Source organism: Gopherus flavomarginatus, chromosome 1 (assembly GCF_025201925.1).
Source record: "Gopherus flavomarginatus isolate rGopFla2 chromosome 1, rGopFla2.mat.asm, whole genome shotgun sequence".
Taxonomy (NCBI): domain Eukaryota; kingdom Metazoa; phylum Chordata; order Testudines; family Testudinidae; genus Gopherus; species Gopherus flavomarginatus.
In genome coordinates, this window is record NC_066617.1 from 127,545,807 (window position 1) to 127,561,421 (window position 15,615).

The window sequence follows — 15,615 nt, forward strand, 5'->3', positions numbered from 1 at the left end:
GTGACAGACTGCAAGGAAAGTGATGGAAAGTAAGTGTTGTCAGAAGTCAGCATTAGCTGTGCCTTCCCTCAGCCGTGCAACAAGTACAGCTCTGGACCATGGTTGCTATCACAGAAGGTTAGATAACACAGTGATGGATGTTATAAAGACCTCCTAGAGGGATAAATAGGTAGATGGCCAATGTCAGCATGGCTACTAGTTCTGCCCTGGCTATGTGGAGAGGCTGGAAGGTAGTCCTCAGTGGACGTTTCTCATGCAGCTGGAGGGCATCCATATGATTGGGGCCCTGAATCTTCATTGCCTTGTTGATCCTGTAGATTAAGTGGGAACTCTATAGTTCCACTGCAGTCATAGAACTCTAGCATTAATTTGCTTCCCTCTGTATTTGTTTTGCTGGAGAACAAGGGCAGAGTTAGAGATATGTTAGCGTTTTAAAAGGTCAAGTCAAGGATACATTGACAGTAGTCCAGGCTGCAGCTAAGTCTATTTTTAACTTTCCCTTTAAATCTTGATTTTAAATAAATTTGGCTAACAGACTAGCATACAAAGTCAAAATCATCATATGATCAATCTAATCAGTTCAGTGCTTTTCATAATTTCAGGCTTAACTCTGGTGTAACTAGCAGTGATCCGGTCTGGGGAAATGTGGATATTTTTTCAAATACAGAGTAAAAAATAATAAATGAATAAAATTAGGTAAGGATTACAAATACCTGCACCCTTTTCATGGCAATATCATACACTCCAGAACCTGAGCTTTGGACTACTGCTACGCACTGTACTTGTTTCGTTGTCGTAATTAAAGTATGTCGTTTGAGAAGTAAACTTTCTACTAGTATAAAAGTAAAGGATCAAACTCTACAACTCTTCTTTACTGAATCCGTGATTCAGCATAGCACATAAGTATATGCTTAACTTTAAATGTGTGCTTTTGTCAAACTGAAGTCAGTAGAATTTAAGCATGTGCTTACGCACCTAGTTGAAGAGGGATGGTTTGCTGAACAGGGGGCTTCAAAGTCTCATTACTCATACAACTGCTCTCATTGATTATAAGGGGAAATTTAGTTATTACAGTCTGTTCACTCTAGTAGGAAGCACCATTGCATTGGTCCCAAAGTTTTAAAAATTATTCTGCTGTTGGCAGTTCCAGAGCTATATGGTAGATATATTTCCTTAGTCCTTCTCCCACCACTTTAACTCACTGCTATTTGTTAAGGAAGAAGATCTGAGTTGTTTTTGGTTTTTGTTTGTTTGTTTTAAATGAGAGATTCTAGTCTCTCTTTTTTCTGTGGGACTAACTTCTTCCCTCTTTTTAATCTCAAAGGCCTCTATCTCCCTCTCTCTTGTACCCTGGAAATATCTTTCCATGGTAGTGGAGATAGGAATCTGTTTCTGAATAAAGAGACAGCTCTGGTTAGACAAGGTCCCAAGATAGCAACTCTGGCTCTTCCACTCTTCCAAAAAGGGAACAGTGGTTATTCATCTATGACCTCAGAACACCATCTAGTTGTTGGTCCTGTAAATGTGCAGGCAATCCCAGATCACCCCCTTTGCAGTCGAGTGTGGCACTACAAGTGTGTCACAACTTAATTTCCCCAAATGGAGCAGCAATAGCTGTCAGTTTAACAGCCTAGGGCCAGGAGAAGTCAACACACATTAACTAAAAAGAACAGGAGTACTTGTGGCACCTTAGAGACTAACAAATTTATTTCAGCATAAGCTTTCATGGGCTACAGTCCACTTTTCCGGATGCATAGAATGGAACACACAGACAGAAGAGGTAAGCTGTAGCCCACGAAAGCTCATGCTGAAATAAATTAGTTAGTCTCTAAGGTGCCACAAGTACTCCTGTTCTTTTTGCGGATACAGACTAACACAGCTGCTACTCTGAAACACATTAACTAGAGGCTATATCCCTCTTAATAAGTCTTCAGCCCAAGAATCATTACAACAAACAGGTCCTCATTCCAGGAATCACTACAATAATAATTTTATCAGGCCCCAGACTCAGGCTCCCAAGTTTACTGTCCTCACCCAAGTCTCTTTATCAGTTTAGGTTTGTACTCAGGGGAGCAACTGCTCCTGCTTAATGCAGCCCGCCTGGCTTCTCTACTGCACTCTGCCTGGTTTCTTTTCTCCCTGCTTCCTGTTCCTGTTAATATCACTGGCCGCGGGAGCGGCCAATGGGAGCTGCTTAGCCGGCACTGGGGTGCAGGCAGCGTGCGGAACCTCCCTGGCTGCCCATGCACAGGGACCAGATGGCTGCTTCCAGGAGCTGCAGGGAGCCTGACTTAGCCCCACGCATAATCTTCCTCTTTTAGGTTGTACAAGCCAGTGTTTCCAGTGAAGCATCACCATTCCTCACAATGATCGGCACTGCTATTCCTGACCTCCTTTGACTACTACCACATAACATCAACCCTGTTAATCCTATTAATATAAGGGGAGAGCCATTAAGTCATATACCTCATGATTGCTGTTGGATGCCCTTGAAAACCTACCACATAAAAATGTTCATTAGAGAGTAGAGTGACCAGACAGCAAGTGTGAAAAATTGTGATGGGGTTGGGGGGTAATAGGAGCCTATATAAGAAAAAGACCCAAAAATCATGACCGTCTGTATAAAATCAGGGCATCTGGTCACCCTATTAGAGAATTTGGTCTGTGCAGAAGGGGATAGGTGGTAGTGGAGCCAGTGGGCTAATGCAGCAGCATTTTATCTCTACTGAGCTGTGTTCAGAACCTAACCTGGCTCACGACTGAAAATGAGTTTAGTGAGTTTGGCACACAGCCCATTTGTGCATGCCTCAGAACCACACACGCAATCTAACATAGTTTGCCATTTGCTCACGGGACTCTCAGGGCTGGAAGAGCAGCGAGGGTTTTGCAGTACATTGACCAACCTGTGCGGGGAAGCTTACACAGTGCTCCCTAGGCACTGACTCCGTGGGTGCTCTGGGGTTGGAGCACCTGCGGGGAAAACATGGTGAATGCTGAGCACCCACTGGCAGCCCCTTTACCAGAACCTTCCCCTCTCCCCAGCACCTCCTGCTCGCTGGCAGGCACCACAGATCAGCACCTACTGCCTTCCACAGATCAGCTGTTTCGTGGTGTCAGGAGGTGCTGGGGGGGGAGGAGTGAGGGTGTAGCGTGCTCGGGGAAGGGGGTGGAACTGGGTGAGGAAGAGGTGGGGCAGGGACGGAGTGGAGGTGGGAACAAGCAGGGCATGGTGGGGACTTGGGGGAAGGGGTGGAGTGCGGGCGGGGCTTGGCCGGAACCGGGGGAGCACCCCTTGGCAGATTAGAAACTATGCGCCTATGTAGTGCTCGCCAACCTTCTCTGTGTTCCAAGTGAGGGATATTAGTTCTTTACTTTAATAGGCATTAAATGACAATGATCATTTTTAAAGTAATGTTCTAATTACACGTAACTGCATGAATTCAGTGATTATCCTATCTAAGTATGTAATAAAGGCACAATAGGAAAGCCACAGTTCCCTCCTAAACGTCACTAATGTAGCCATTAAATGAAATCATTGGCTACACTAATTAGATTTTGCCTATTTGCCCTTTAAAAGAAGAAACAACTGGATGAATTCAGCCATTCAAATGCGTACCTAATCTATTTTTCCCATATGTGAAATGTGCACATAAAAAGTTATTCTATTTCCTGAATACTAAACATCATTTACTATAACTTACAGCATAAATGAAACTGATCCTTCTTGTGACGCAACCAGAAGGTATTATTTCCATTTGCAGTGTATTTGATCAGAATCATTTGCTTCCTCGGAATCTCCTTGAATCTCCATCTTTGTATTTTTCAGTCATTTTCTTATCTCCTCACCATGTGGGTGATAACTTTCTGGAAGATTAACTGGCAGTTTTGTTAAATGCAGTGGTTCCCAATCTTTTTCATGCAATTATGCCAGTACACCTGTTTAAATGTCTGCCCATGAGAGGTGCCAAGCCTTTCCTGCAGTGTTACGTGCTTTCAACTTTCATTGACATCACTGGGAGTTTAGGGCACTCAGCATCCTGCAGGATGGGGCCCACAGATGTCAAGTTGTGATGCTGAAGCCTGCAGCATCCCATTTGCTTGTATGTTCTGTAACCAGCAGTGAATCCTGTGCTGCCCCACATCCTAGTCTCACAGTTGCGTGCACAGTAAATGTGGGATGGATGGCAACACTAAGTGGAAGCTCATCATTAAGGGTCCAGTGTTGTTCCTATTTAAGTCACTTTGGAGATGCAGCCAAAAATACCTATCACAAATGGCAGAAGTACTATACCAGTAGTTGCACACATACTTGTGGTTGGGAACCACTGTGTTATCTGACACCTGATAACCTAAGGAGAAATCTTAACATAGTTGAGTAGATTTCTGGGTCTTCTACAGGTTATGGGATGATGCTAAATGCTTCTAACCAATATTTCTAACCAATACCATAGCACCCTCTCTCTCTGTAAAAAACCATAGACACCTACTATGTTAAATTAATGGTAAGGATGTAATCTGAAGCAACATACATGAAGACAATGATAATTAAGACTGACATTTTATCACTCAGTTCACATCACAGTATTGCAGTCTCAGAAAGGTGGCTGATATCACATAATCATTATCTGCCGGAATACACAAACAAAACAGTTAGAGTAAAGAGCAAAGTAGTCACATACTATATAATTCACTATATATTGAGGCACATTTCAAAATATGCATTATATTTACTTAACAGACCATAGTGATACCTTCTGAATTGGTACAGGGGTGCTATACTTTAGTGTATAATTTCAATCCATTACAATGTTAACATGGACCTACATATAAGAAAAATAGCATCTGCTGAAAAATTGTAATGCAAACACATGGTAGTTTAAAATAAAAAACATACTAAAAGGCAATGAGGCAAATGGGCTGAAAACATCCATTTTATACACTATTTTCCAAATAGCTGGTTTTGATGTTAGAAAACACTATTCCACCCTGGTACATTTTCTATTCTTTTAATTTACTCATAATTTAACAATGGATGGAATGGTGGTTTTAGACATTTGCAGTTTGCTGTTGGACTTAAATTCCATATACCATCTCTGGCCCAGTAACAAACCATTTAAAGCAGTGTCTAAGTAGTACAACCTGGTACACAGACCTTTAACTTCAGGACAGAGAGTGGATGCTTCTCTGATGTAACCTCTTCCTTTAAAACTTTTGTCTTTTCTTTTGTTACAGTTCCTTTTATAGTACCTTGCCTTCACCTTTGTTCTTTTTTAATGCATATTGTTAACTCTGTTCATAAGACAATTCAAGATAATTATTTTATTGGTGATGTTTTAATTTTTCCAGCAGAAACAGATACTCTGTGGCTTATGCAGCACAGAAGCCATGGCTGTTGAATGCTACAGTGGAGGAAAACATTATCTTTGGGAGTCCTTTTAACAAACAGAGGTAATTATCAATTTCCTTAGTGTTATAAAACCTAAGGACTAGATTCCCTCCATGCCAGATGAGGAGGGAAGCAAAGAGGTGGAGAACGAGGTGTAAAAGACCCTAAAGTTACTGAAGGGATAGGCCATAGGAAGCAATTACTGACATTTTCACTCCCAAGAGTGGACTGTAAACAATGGGAACTGCTGAGGTATAGAGCTAGCAAGAAGTATAGGGAGGGTGGGTGGGAAACAAAGGGAGATAGAATGGGCTCTTGGCTTCTAAGTCCATTATTATATATTATTGTTCCTGGGTCTTGCATAGCAGGGAGGTCACCCCTTGTAAGGACCAGGGAGAATGGCAGTTCCTGTTCTGAGGACACAGGAAGTGCTCCCTTTGTAACTTTTTCTGGAGTTGGCTGGCCAAAGGCACATTGCAGCTTATGTGCTCCCACTGTGTACTGAGGAGATCAGGGAGGAATTGTGCCTCCATTGCTCCTTACAGGGCACTGCAGTTCAGCACTGCCCTCAGTGTGGACCAGTGGATGAAAGCCATAGTCTGGCTGTTAGGTGTAGAGGGTTCCTGCTTCAGAGAAGCAGCTGCTTATTCATCTGGGTCCTGAGAGAAAGTAGCTTAATGCTCTGAGGTTACTGCCTTGTGCGGGGCCAGATTAACCCAATTTTGAGGCACACCCAACCTGGATGCTCCCCACAGCCACCATCCCAGCAGTGAGTAGACATGGAGCAGTAGCGGGAAAAGCAACAGGACCTCTTCCCCCAACCAAGAAGAGGAAGGGTATCCCCTCCCTGAACAGCAGGACTACTCTGCGCTGGCAGCAGGTCTGGGGCTTTCTCCTTGGTTCTAGCTGGCTGTTGCTCCTTTTGCCTGTTGGGGGCTGTCTGCAGACTCAAAGCTTGTCTACACGTACAGCACTGCAGTGGCGCAGCTGCACTGCTGTGGCACTTTGTGAAGATGCTACCGACGCTGGTGGGAGAGCTTCTCTGGTCAGCATAGGTATTTCACCTCCCCAAGAGGTGGTAGCTATATCAGCGGGAGAAGCTCTCTGGTCAATATAAAGTTGACTACACCAGGGGTTAGGTCAGTATAACTACATTGCTCAGGGGTGTGGACTTTCCACACTCCTGAGAAATGCAAAAGCAGCAAAGACGAAGTGGGTATTCACCCACGAAAGCTCATGCTCCAAAACGTCTGTTAGTCTATAAGGTGCACAGGATTCTTTGCTGCTTTTACAGATCCAGACTAACACGGCTACCCCTCTGATACCTGAGAAATGCAGTTATACTGACATAAGTCTGTAAATAGACCAGGCCTTAGACAAATGTCATGGCATCTGTTACACTTGGGGCATGTTTACAAGCTTTTATTGGAAACTGTGGAGACCAGAACCGTGTTTTCTATTTTTGAAATTAAGCTGAGGTTCTGATGTCATCATATGACTTTGGAGAAGGGGACCTAGGTATGGTCCTATTGCATCCAAGCCTTAATCCAGTCCTGGTCTAGTGGATATCAGAGCACCACATTACAAAACACAATACAATTTGATATTATTGTGCTGAAGACAGGCCTACCTGCTGTGTGCCTACCTCAAGTCAGTGATAATTGAGACCTCACTGGAAATACAGGGTACTGAAGGTCAAAACAGAGCTCTTTTGTACCTGGTTCTGACTACTCTTGTCCAACACTTACTTTTTATGTTCATTTAAATAGTCAACCAACAAATGCAGTGGGAGAAGTGACTTGATTTTAGGAAAACAAATTGCTAAAATCTAGGCATTTTTACTGGCAACACGCACTTTGCTTTAAGTTATTAAAAATAAATAATATTCCTTTCAGTGTATGCTTTCCTATGATATGCCACTCAGTTCACTTGATAGCAATTAATAATGGGCAGATCTCACAAAATACAGATAAGCATCCACAAATTCAGGGACCAGAATCTCAGCTGATGCAAATTAGCCTAGCTTCATTGAAGTCACTAATAAAGATGGCTTTTTATAAAAGCTTCACTTGGGTCCCTTTTAAAGTTAGCTAAACTCTTTTGAACTTCACCAATAGATTAAGTCTGAGTTTTGGAAGGAGGTTTTTGTTTTATCCAGTTTGGTTGTCTTTCCATAAGAATAATCTTTTTTTTCTCTGCAGATACAAAGCTGTTACGGATGCATGCTCTCTGCAGCCGGACATTGACCTATTACCATTTGGCGATCAGACAGAAATTGGAGAAAGGGTAAATAAAGAGATGGTAGTTTGTATGACAGCCTGGTTTGGGTTTCACATTTCTAGCTTGCATTGAGCTACAAGCCTGTTAAACATTCATAATAGTTGTATTTATTAATATTTATTGTAATTCCACATTAACTTGTACGCCATCATAGATATTCATGAAACCTAGCAATCTAAGAATCCAGCTACTCTAAGCTAGTCAGCATTATCATGTACTCCTTAAGGCACCTTAGCCTAGAATCAAATCTTAGGTATCCAGGTATAAATCTGAATAACTCTGTTGGCTTCTCAGACCAGAATCTAGCCCTGTGCGTTTATTCTTTCCGTAAGTGCCGTGGAGCCCCTGCATTCTTTTTATGATACATCATGGAAAATGAAGTCATTTAGGAGACTCAAGAAAAACAAGGGGAAGGATTCACTCCTGATATGACTCCACTGTGTTCATTTTACACTGTGACCCTGATTCTCATTTATACTGTGGCCACTCTACACCACTCTGGAAGGGTAAAGGGGCTTTAAAATGGGTGTAAATGTAATGTACACACAATCTAAGCTCCTTCACACTGCTAGAATGGGGCCAAGTGGCTCTTAGTGTAAACAAGAATGAAGTCCTGTGTCTACATTGTACTCAGGAGTACAGAAAAAAAGTCAAGATCAGTGCCACTTACCTTAATCCAGTGGGAGTTTTGCTTCCAAGCTCTTATATTGATACAGTAAACTTAAGTATTATTAAACTGACTAACTGAAAAAAATCAGTTTTCCTATAAAACACCTTTTAAATAGCTCCATCATGATTTTTATTTTTTAATTCTTTTAAATCTACCGGGGTAGAGAGGGTGGAGTGGACAGGGGCTGTTGTCCCCTGCAGCTATTGAGAAGGCTCTTTTGTACACAGTCTTCCATGTTTTCCCAGCCAAAGACAGTCCTAGTCTGCTAGTAGAATAACTTTATACATTCTAAGTTATTTGTGATTAGTTTATATGAAATTGCACTAATAATAACAGTTTCTTTTTCAGGAGGTTATACACTGACTGTATTCGTTTACCAACAGGAGTAACCTTATATCCAACACTTTGAAAAATTCTAAGGAAACTTCTTTGGGTGGTTTAATAAAAACTTGCCATTTTTCAATGTCTTGTCATATACAAATCATTTTGTTTATTCAAAAGACACATTTTTATGACCTGTTATATTCACTAGGGGATTAATTTAAGTGGTGGCCAACGACAGAGAATCTGCGTAGCTCGAGCACTCTATCAAAACACCAACATGGTTTTCTTGGTAAGATTTTTTTTTAAATACGAAGTATGCAAACTTCACAATAAAATGTCGCCCCTATATTTAGCTTGCCTACAGGGACCCATATCTACTTTTGAATCCATAAGGCAAAGACAGGAAAAAGAACAAATAAATAATGACCAGAAGCAGTAGCACAACACATTAGGAGGTTGGTGAAAGAGGGTCCTGTAGTTCAGTATAAAAAGATTGGGACAGGATTCTTATGCCCATACTCACACTGAGTACCGCACATCATCCCACTGAAGAGTCTTTTTCAAGAGTCCAGGGTATCACAATTTAACCTTTTGTGGGGAATAAATGGACTTGGGGTTTAGCAATGGAATACATGGCCTTTCACATCTCTGTTTCTACTCCCAATTCAGTCTATATTGACGATTTCTGAAAGTCATCACCCATGTGATGGCTGTTTGAGTTCTGGGCAAAATAAATTGGTGGACTCATCTTAGTTCTTAGAGGACAAGTGTTCACATAAAAAACTTGTCAACACAATTGTCATCCTTGCTGGTAGAGTCAGTGGAGAGAGGACAAGGACTGAAGTCTGAACTACTCTCTCATCCTTGCAGGTACTCTCTCCAGGTGGAAGTACAGGCATATTAATGAGTCAGGTTAGAGGAAGCTTGCATTGGCAGTGACTCTGCTGTATCTGTTCTATAGAACAACAGATGACATCAGTTATCTCTTGAGATGGCTCGGGTCTAAAGTTTGAAGCTGGATCTGAATTTCCCCAAATTTTGGGGGAGGGTTCCAAATCTGGTGTTCCAGGTCAGGTCCATCTCTAGTTTCCCTGACTGTCAGTCCGGGATCAGCACTAAATTAACTCAGAAATAGAAAATAAGCACACAATGGTCATACTGGGTCAGACCAAAGATCCATCTAGCCCAGTATCCTGTCTTCTGACAGTAGCCAATGCCAGGTGTTTCAGAGGGGAAACTAAAAAGTCACAAGGAGAATCTGAGAGATTTCCTACAGGCTTAAGAGTAAAGGTTTTATCTTTCTTATTGTTTTCCACTTTTGCCCTCTCACTAAAGATGATAAAGATTAGCATTAGGGCAACAGATAGTACTTTAGTAATTACAGCTGTTTGCTTTTTTAGAATAGGTTAAATGTTTAAAAGAACAAAATAAACAAACTCTGGTACATACTGTGATGGGTTGCCCCCCTGTAAGATGCCACTTAATGTACGGGGATACCACTGAGCCCGCCTGTTCCGCCAACCTGGGCCCCCTTTGCCCTGTCTTGCTGAGGCAGGCTCTTAAACCTCCTCTAGCACACACACAGGCAGGACCACACCCACCTGCAGAAAGACACAGACACTGAGATCAGCTCTAGGAAGACTCAGCTCAAGGGACTTGCCCCAGCACTCAGGTGCCCCACTCCCTTGGAGTGCAGGCCCAAAGGTATATTGTCTTGCGCTGTATAGAAAAATCTGCACAGCGCAAGCTCATAAAAATTTGCCCTGTCCCTCAATATAAAGAGATATATGCACACCTTCTTGCTCCCCACCAGCAAGATTTGAATTGCACAAATTGGGTAATGTTATAAACAAGAAATAAGTTTATTAACTACAAAAGGCAGATTTTAAGTGATTATAAGGGATATCAAACAGAACAAAACAGATTACTAAGCAAATAAAACAAAACACACAAACTAAGCTGGATTCACTAAAGAAACAGGTTACATAATGCAATTTCTCACCCTATATGTTGAATTAGGCAGGATGCAGAGTTTCTGTAGCTCAAAGTTCCAGTTATTTCTTCTTATAGACTGGACCCCTGTCTCAGTCTGGACTCACCCCTGCCTTTCCCTTCAGGTTAGTTCCCTTGTCCCTTCAGGTTTTTTCAGCAGTTCTTCTTAGGCAGGCAATGGAGGAGAGAACCCAGATCAGCCCCCTTCCCAGCCCTTAAAAAAGATTTGTTTTATCCCTACTCCCTACAGTGGAAAAGTACCAGCAGTGTTCAAGGGAGTATTTTTCATCAGGTGACATTATCACCTTATGTTGTAGTGTCAATGCAGCATCCAGGGAAGCACCTTAGGAATGTGGGAGATTAGCATAATCAGAGTTCTATTGTCCTTCTTAAATGGGTCATTCAGGAGGATTGCGGGCTGTCTGGTAGGCGTTCCCCCCAAGTACATATGCTGTTGTAATTGTTCATAGTCAATATTCCTAACTTTAGGTACAGAAATGATACATACATATAAATTGGATAGTCACATTCATTAAATTATAACCTTTCCAATGATACCTTTCATGAGCCATCTTGCATAAAGTATATCTTAGTTATGCCATATTCATATCATAACCATATTTCTATGAAAAATATGGGGTGTAATGTCACACATACCCCTCTGCCCCATTTTTTCTTTTATCCAATTGCAGGATGATCCATTCTCTGCACTGGACATTCACTTAAGTGATCACTTGATGCAGGAAGGTATCTTGAAGTTCCTTCAGGAAGACAAAAGAACACTTATTCTGGTGACACATAAATTGCAATATCTGCCACATGCGGACTGGGTAAGCGGGGAGCCACCACTTGCTAGTTTGTCACATTGTAAGGACAAGGGTCTGATATCCCTTGGTGGGGATATAGTTAAAGGCAAATCTATAGTGCTTAAAAAATTGTTCTGCTAAGAGCCATCCCACCATCTGTTCTTGAAGTGGGCATGAAGCTCCTACCTCTACATTCCACATGTAGGTCTGCAACACTGAGTGACATGGAGTGAAAAGCATTTTATTTGAACTTTACTTCCACTTAATCATGGACAAGTAATTGGCACATAGCTTATAAATCAGAGCTGCTTAAGATCTTTGATTGAAATGTGCTGTACAAACAATTATTCTATTATTAATAATTATACCTTGTCCTCTTTCGTTATGTCCACAAATAACTATTTCCTGAAACAGTTTCATTGTAAGATATATATGTTGACAAAATAACTTTTAAAAGCTATTGATAAAATGTGCAGCCATTGGGTACAATGAACACTGAAATTAGCCCAGTTTTGAGTTAGAGCTCATTCACATTGAGATCTGCTGCATAGTTCCAAATGCAGTGATTATGTGTGATGCAGTAGGGACTGTCTGTGTGGGGAGTGGGAGAGCAGGGGAGGACTTTAGGGGATGGACGATGCCAGGGCCTGTAACCTGAGCTAGGTAAGGGAGGGGAAAGGTCAACACCTTTGCCCGGGAAGGGGACAAAGGAAGGGAGTGGCAGGAGGGAAGCAGTTTGAGTTTGGGCTTGAGGCTGTGTGGGCGGAATTCAGGGTATCCTAGCTAGGATCCAAGCACCCTGAAAGCCCAGAAGGACTCGGTGGAGGGGTCCTGACTGTGCCTGCAAGCCCTGCTGTAACCTGTGTTCCTGTTGTCCAATAAACCTGCTGTTTTACTGGCTGGCTAAGAGTCACTGTGGGTCCCAGGAAGAGGGGTGCAGGACCGGACTTCCCCACACTCCGTGACATTATGTCACATTATTGAGTTGGCCTATTGATAATCCTCCTTTCTAGATCATAGCTATGAAGGACGGTTATGTGCTCAGAGAAGGGACATTGAAGGACATCCAGACCAAAGATGTTGAACTGTATGAGCACTGGAAAACTCTGATGAATCGCCAAGACCAAGAATTAGAAAAGGTAATGACAGTGGGACCAGGGTGCATTGTAGCAAAGTATTGCATCTTGAATGTTGATCCATGTTTGTGTCCATTCTAATGGATTTAGGGTGAAATTCTCCTCTCAAGTTGATTGATGGGTGGAATTCTGCACATCAGTAGACCTCATGGGAGGATTTTAAGCTCAGTGACTTAGTGGTCTGGGCTTTTCAAGGAGACCAGAAACACAGGCTTCTGTGTTACCTCTCTGCCTTAGCAAGAGAGAACTTTGCTGGAGCTTAAACTGTATTAGCTCCCTGCCATACCAGTCTGTCCACCTCACCAGCAAACTCCTCAAGGTTCTGCCAGTCTAATCCTTGCCTCGTAAGTAACATTTAGTGAACCCGAGTTCCCCAGAGACGTCTCCTTGCAGTGTCCAGTGCTCTCAGTGGACTCTCACACAAATTATTAAGTCCGCTATCTCCAAAGAGACACTTCACACACACTAACATGTTAGCCCAGCTGAGGACACATTCTTCACCTTAATACACAGCACTGAGATGTTGATAATAAAAGTAAGCATATGTTTATTAATAAAGAACATAGATTTAAGTGATACTAAGCAAGAGTAATAGAGGCAGAAATGGTTACAAATAACATGAAAGTAAAACATGCTTTCTAGAGTCTCAAATTTAACAGATTACAATACTGGTCTCAGGCAATTTCTTAGCATCTTCAACCCATATGGTTGAAGGATCCACCTTTCACAGATTTCAAGAGTGTTGTCCTCTTTTGTCCCTAAAGTTATAAAAGGTTCTCTCCCCTTCTTTTTATTGTCCACTAAACCTTTGAAATATATTCTTTTGAAGTGTATCTCCAGGTAATGTTTTCTCCCCTGCTGCTTGTGCTCCAGGAAGCTGATGCCATCCTGTTTTCCTCATTCTCCCCTCAATTTGCTTTTCTGGTGGATTCAGATGCAAATAAGCTTCCATTGTCTCTGGCATCACCTTTCTTAGATTAAAATGATGGCACTCACAATAGCTTGGGCTCTCAAGTTAATGTAATGTTATAGGATATGGAAACTGACCAAACTACTTTGGAAAGAAAAACTCTCAGAAGAGCAATGTACCCAAGAGAATCCAAAGCACAACTGGAGGATGAGGATGAAGGTACATTATATCTTTTCAGACTGGGTAGACTATAAACATGTATCATTTGCATGTATCCACATTCTTAATATATTGCTAACTGTTCTTGGCAACAAGATAAGAAGATGTTGATGACATTTACTCCTTTGGGCAATAAGAGTAAAAGTCCAATACTTTAAGCTATTTAAAATTAGAGCTTTTGAATGGATTCTTAATGGAGTTTTGCAAACAATGTGCAGGAATAAGGATAGAGGAGAGCTAGTTAGAGATTTACTATGCTGAATTTTCTGGAGATAGTAAAAGAGAAATGGAAAAAAAAGATATATTAAGAAATTCTGGGCCACAGCCTCAGCTAGTGTTAATCAAAGTAGCTCCATGGAAGTCATTGATGTTATGCTGTTTTATACCAGCTGAGAATCTAGCCTTCTAGTTCCAGTTATGTCACATAGTTATGAATGCCCCCACTGATTCTGCCAATTGAGATACCTCAATACAAAATTTTTTGTTTAAATTAGAGATGGAGCCTAGGCTTCTATTTTTGGATCTGGATTTTTCTAGGTATTTGTGGCCTCATCATCCAAGTTACCTTTTTGTCTCCACAAATTTCTACATTTTTGGAGACAGGAATCCAGATCTGAATCACTTGTAAAGTTACCTGGGTGGCTATAGGCTACTGGCAACAGGACCTATCAAGAACACTCCTGGGATGCTGGGGAGTCCCTCAGGAGAATATTCAGTTCTGGCAGCCAGTGAGATGGTGTCAGAGAGATAAAGGGACTAACTGAATGCTTCATAAGCTTAGTGGAGTACTGATTTACCCCAAGGACTCTCATTGACTGGCAGAGTTATTGACCGGATTGACTATCTAATTAATAAGTTCTGTTTGTCAGGCTGTTAATGCCTGTAGAGTGTTTCATCTGGCTATGCTACTTGAGGGATATAGGGTATTTTCTAAGGCTCATGATGGCAGTATGACTTGGTGGTTTAGTGATACCCTCCACTGCTTTGCTCCAGAGGCTGAACATGGCACTTCTTTAATATGTACAGTCTCCAGTGGTCTTGAGGGCAGAAAAACCCAGGTCTTCCTACACTTCTAGTTCTGGGATATAGCAGTAATGCCATGTCAGTAGGCCAGTCCCATAACCTGGGTACAGATATCTTCTTCCTTCAGTAAGTTAAAAAGAATGGGGATTGAAGGCCCTGTGGGAACATGACTATATATTCCAGCAGAACACCAGCATCCAACAGTTCCAAAGTTCTTAGACAAAACACATGGTTAAGGTGGTAAAATACATATCAGTAACTTCAAGGGTAACATTTAACAGGACACTGTGCTCTAGTTCCTTGTTATCCTCGTTCTGACAGTCACTCATTGTGTGATCTTAGGAAAGTATTTAAACTCTTTGTGCCCCAGCACACATGAAATTTCAACTTCAGATAAATTAATGACTCTCCATAATATTCAGAATTACTAAAGTACTTTGGAGACTGTCAGTTCAGGGCTGTCAAGTCAAAGGAAAGTTCTGACAGAAGACTCCAGGTCTACATTCCCCTCAAGTGTGCATAGTAGTACTGTGAGCTTCAATACTCTTGTTGCGTCTCAGAGTTAAATCTCCACAATGCAATATTTTCACAGCAGCATATTGTGATACATAAGCATGTTACAAGAGAGCACAACCATCACCTTATGTTGCAATGATAGTGTCCTTTTCTATGAAGATAAAGCTTGTAATGATTGCAGGTAGTGTTAAGGCAGAGCCCTGTTAAGCAACACGAGACAACTCTTCTGTATGGAATGCTTGGCAAAATTGTCTGTAGCTTCCCAAACAACTCATAAGAGCCTTCTCCCCATCTGATAATGTAAAGACAAGCTGAACACACCAGAAAAGCTTTTGGAAATCTTAAAACTAGTC

At 41.7% G+C, this 15,615-nt stretch overlaps 1 protein-coding gene across 1 annotated transcript in view; it reads left to right on the top strand.

Moving 5' to 3' along the window:
* Nucleotides 1-15,615, top strand: part of ABCC9 (ATP binding cassette subfamily C member 9) — a 108,749-nt gene that overhangs the window by 61,546 nt on the left and 31,588 nt on the right. Inside the window, exons 16-23 of the mRNA XM_050936372.1 lie at nt 3,704-3,742; nt 5,347-5,448; nt 7,588-7,672; nt 8,869-8,949; nt 11,345-11,482; nt 12,472-12,597; nt 13,627-13,723; nt 14,800-14,872. Coding sequence (XP_050792329.1) covers nt 3,704-3,742; nt 5,347-5,448; nt 7,588-7,672; nt 8,869-8,949; nt 11,345-11,482; nt 12,472-12,597; nt 13,627-13,723; nt 14,800-14,872 — 741 coding nt within the window. The remainder of the gene's footprint in view (nt 1-3,703; nt 3,743-5,346; nt 5,449-7,587; nt 7,673-8,868; nt 8,950-11,344; nt 11,483-12,471; nt 12,598-13,626; nt 13,724-14,799; nt 14,873-15,615) is intronic.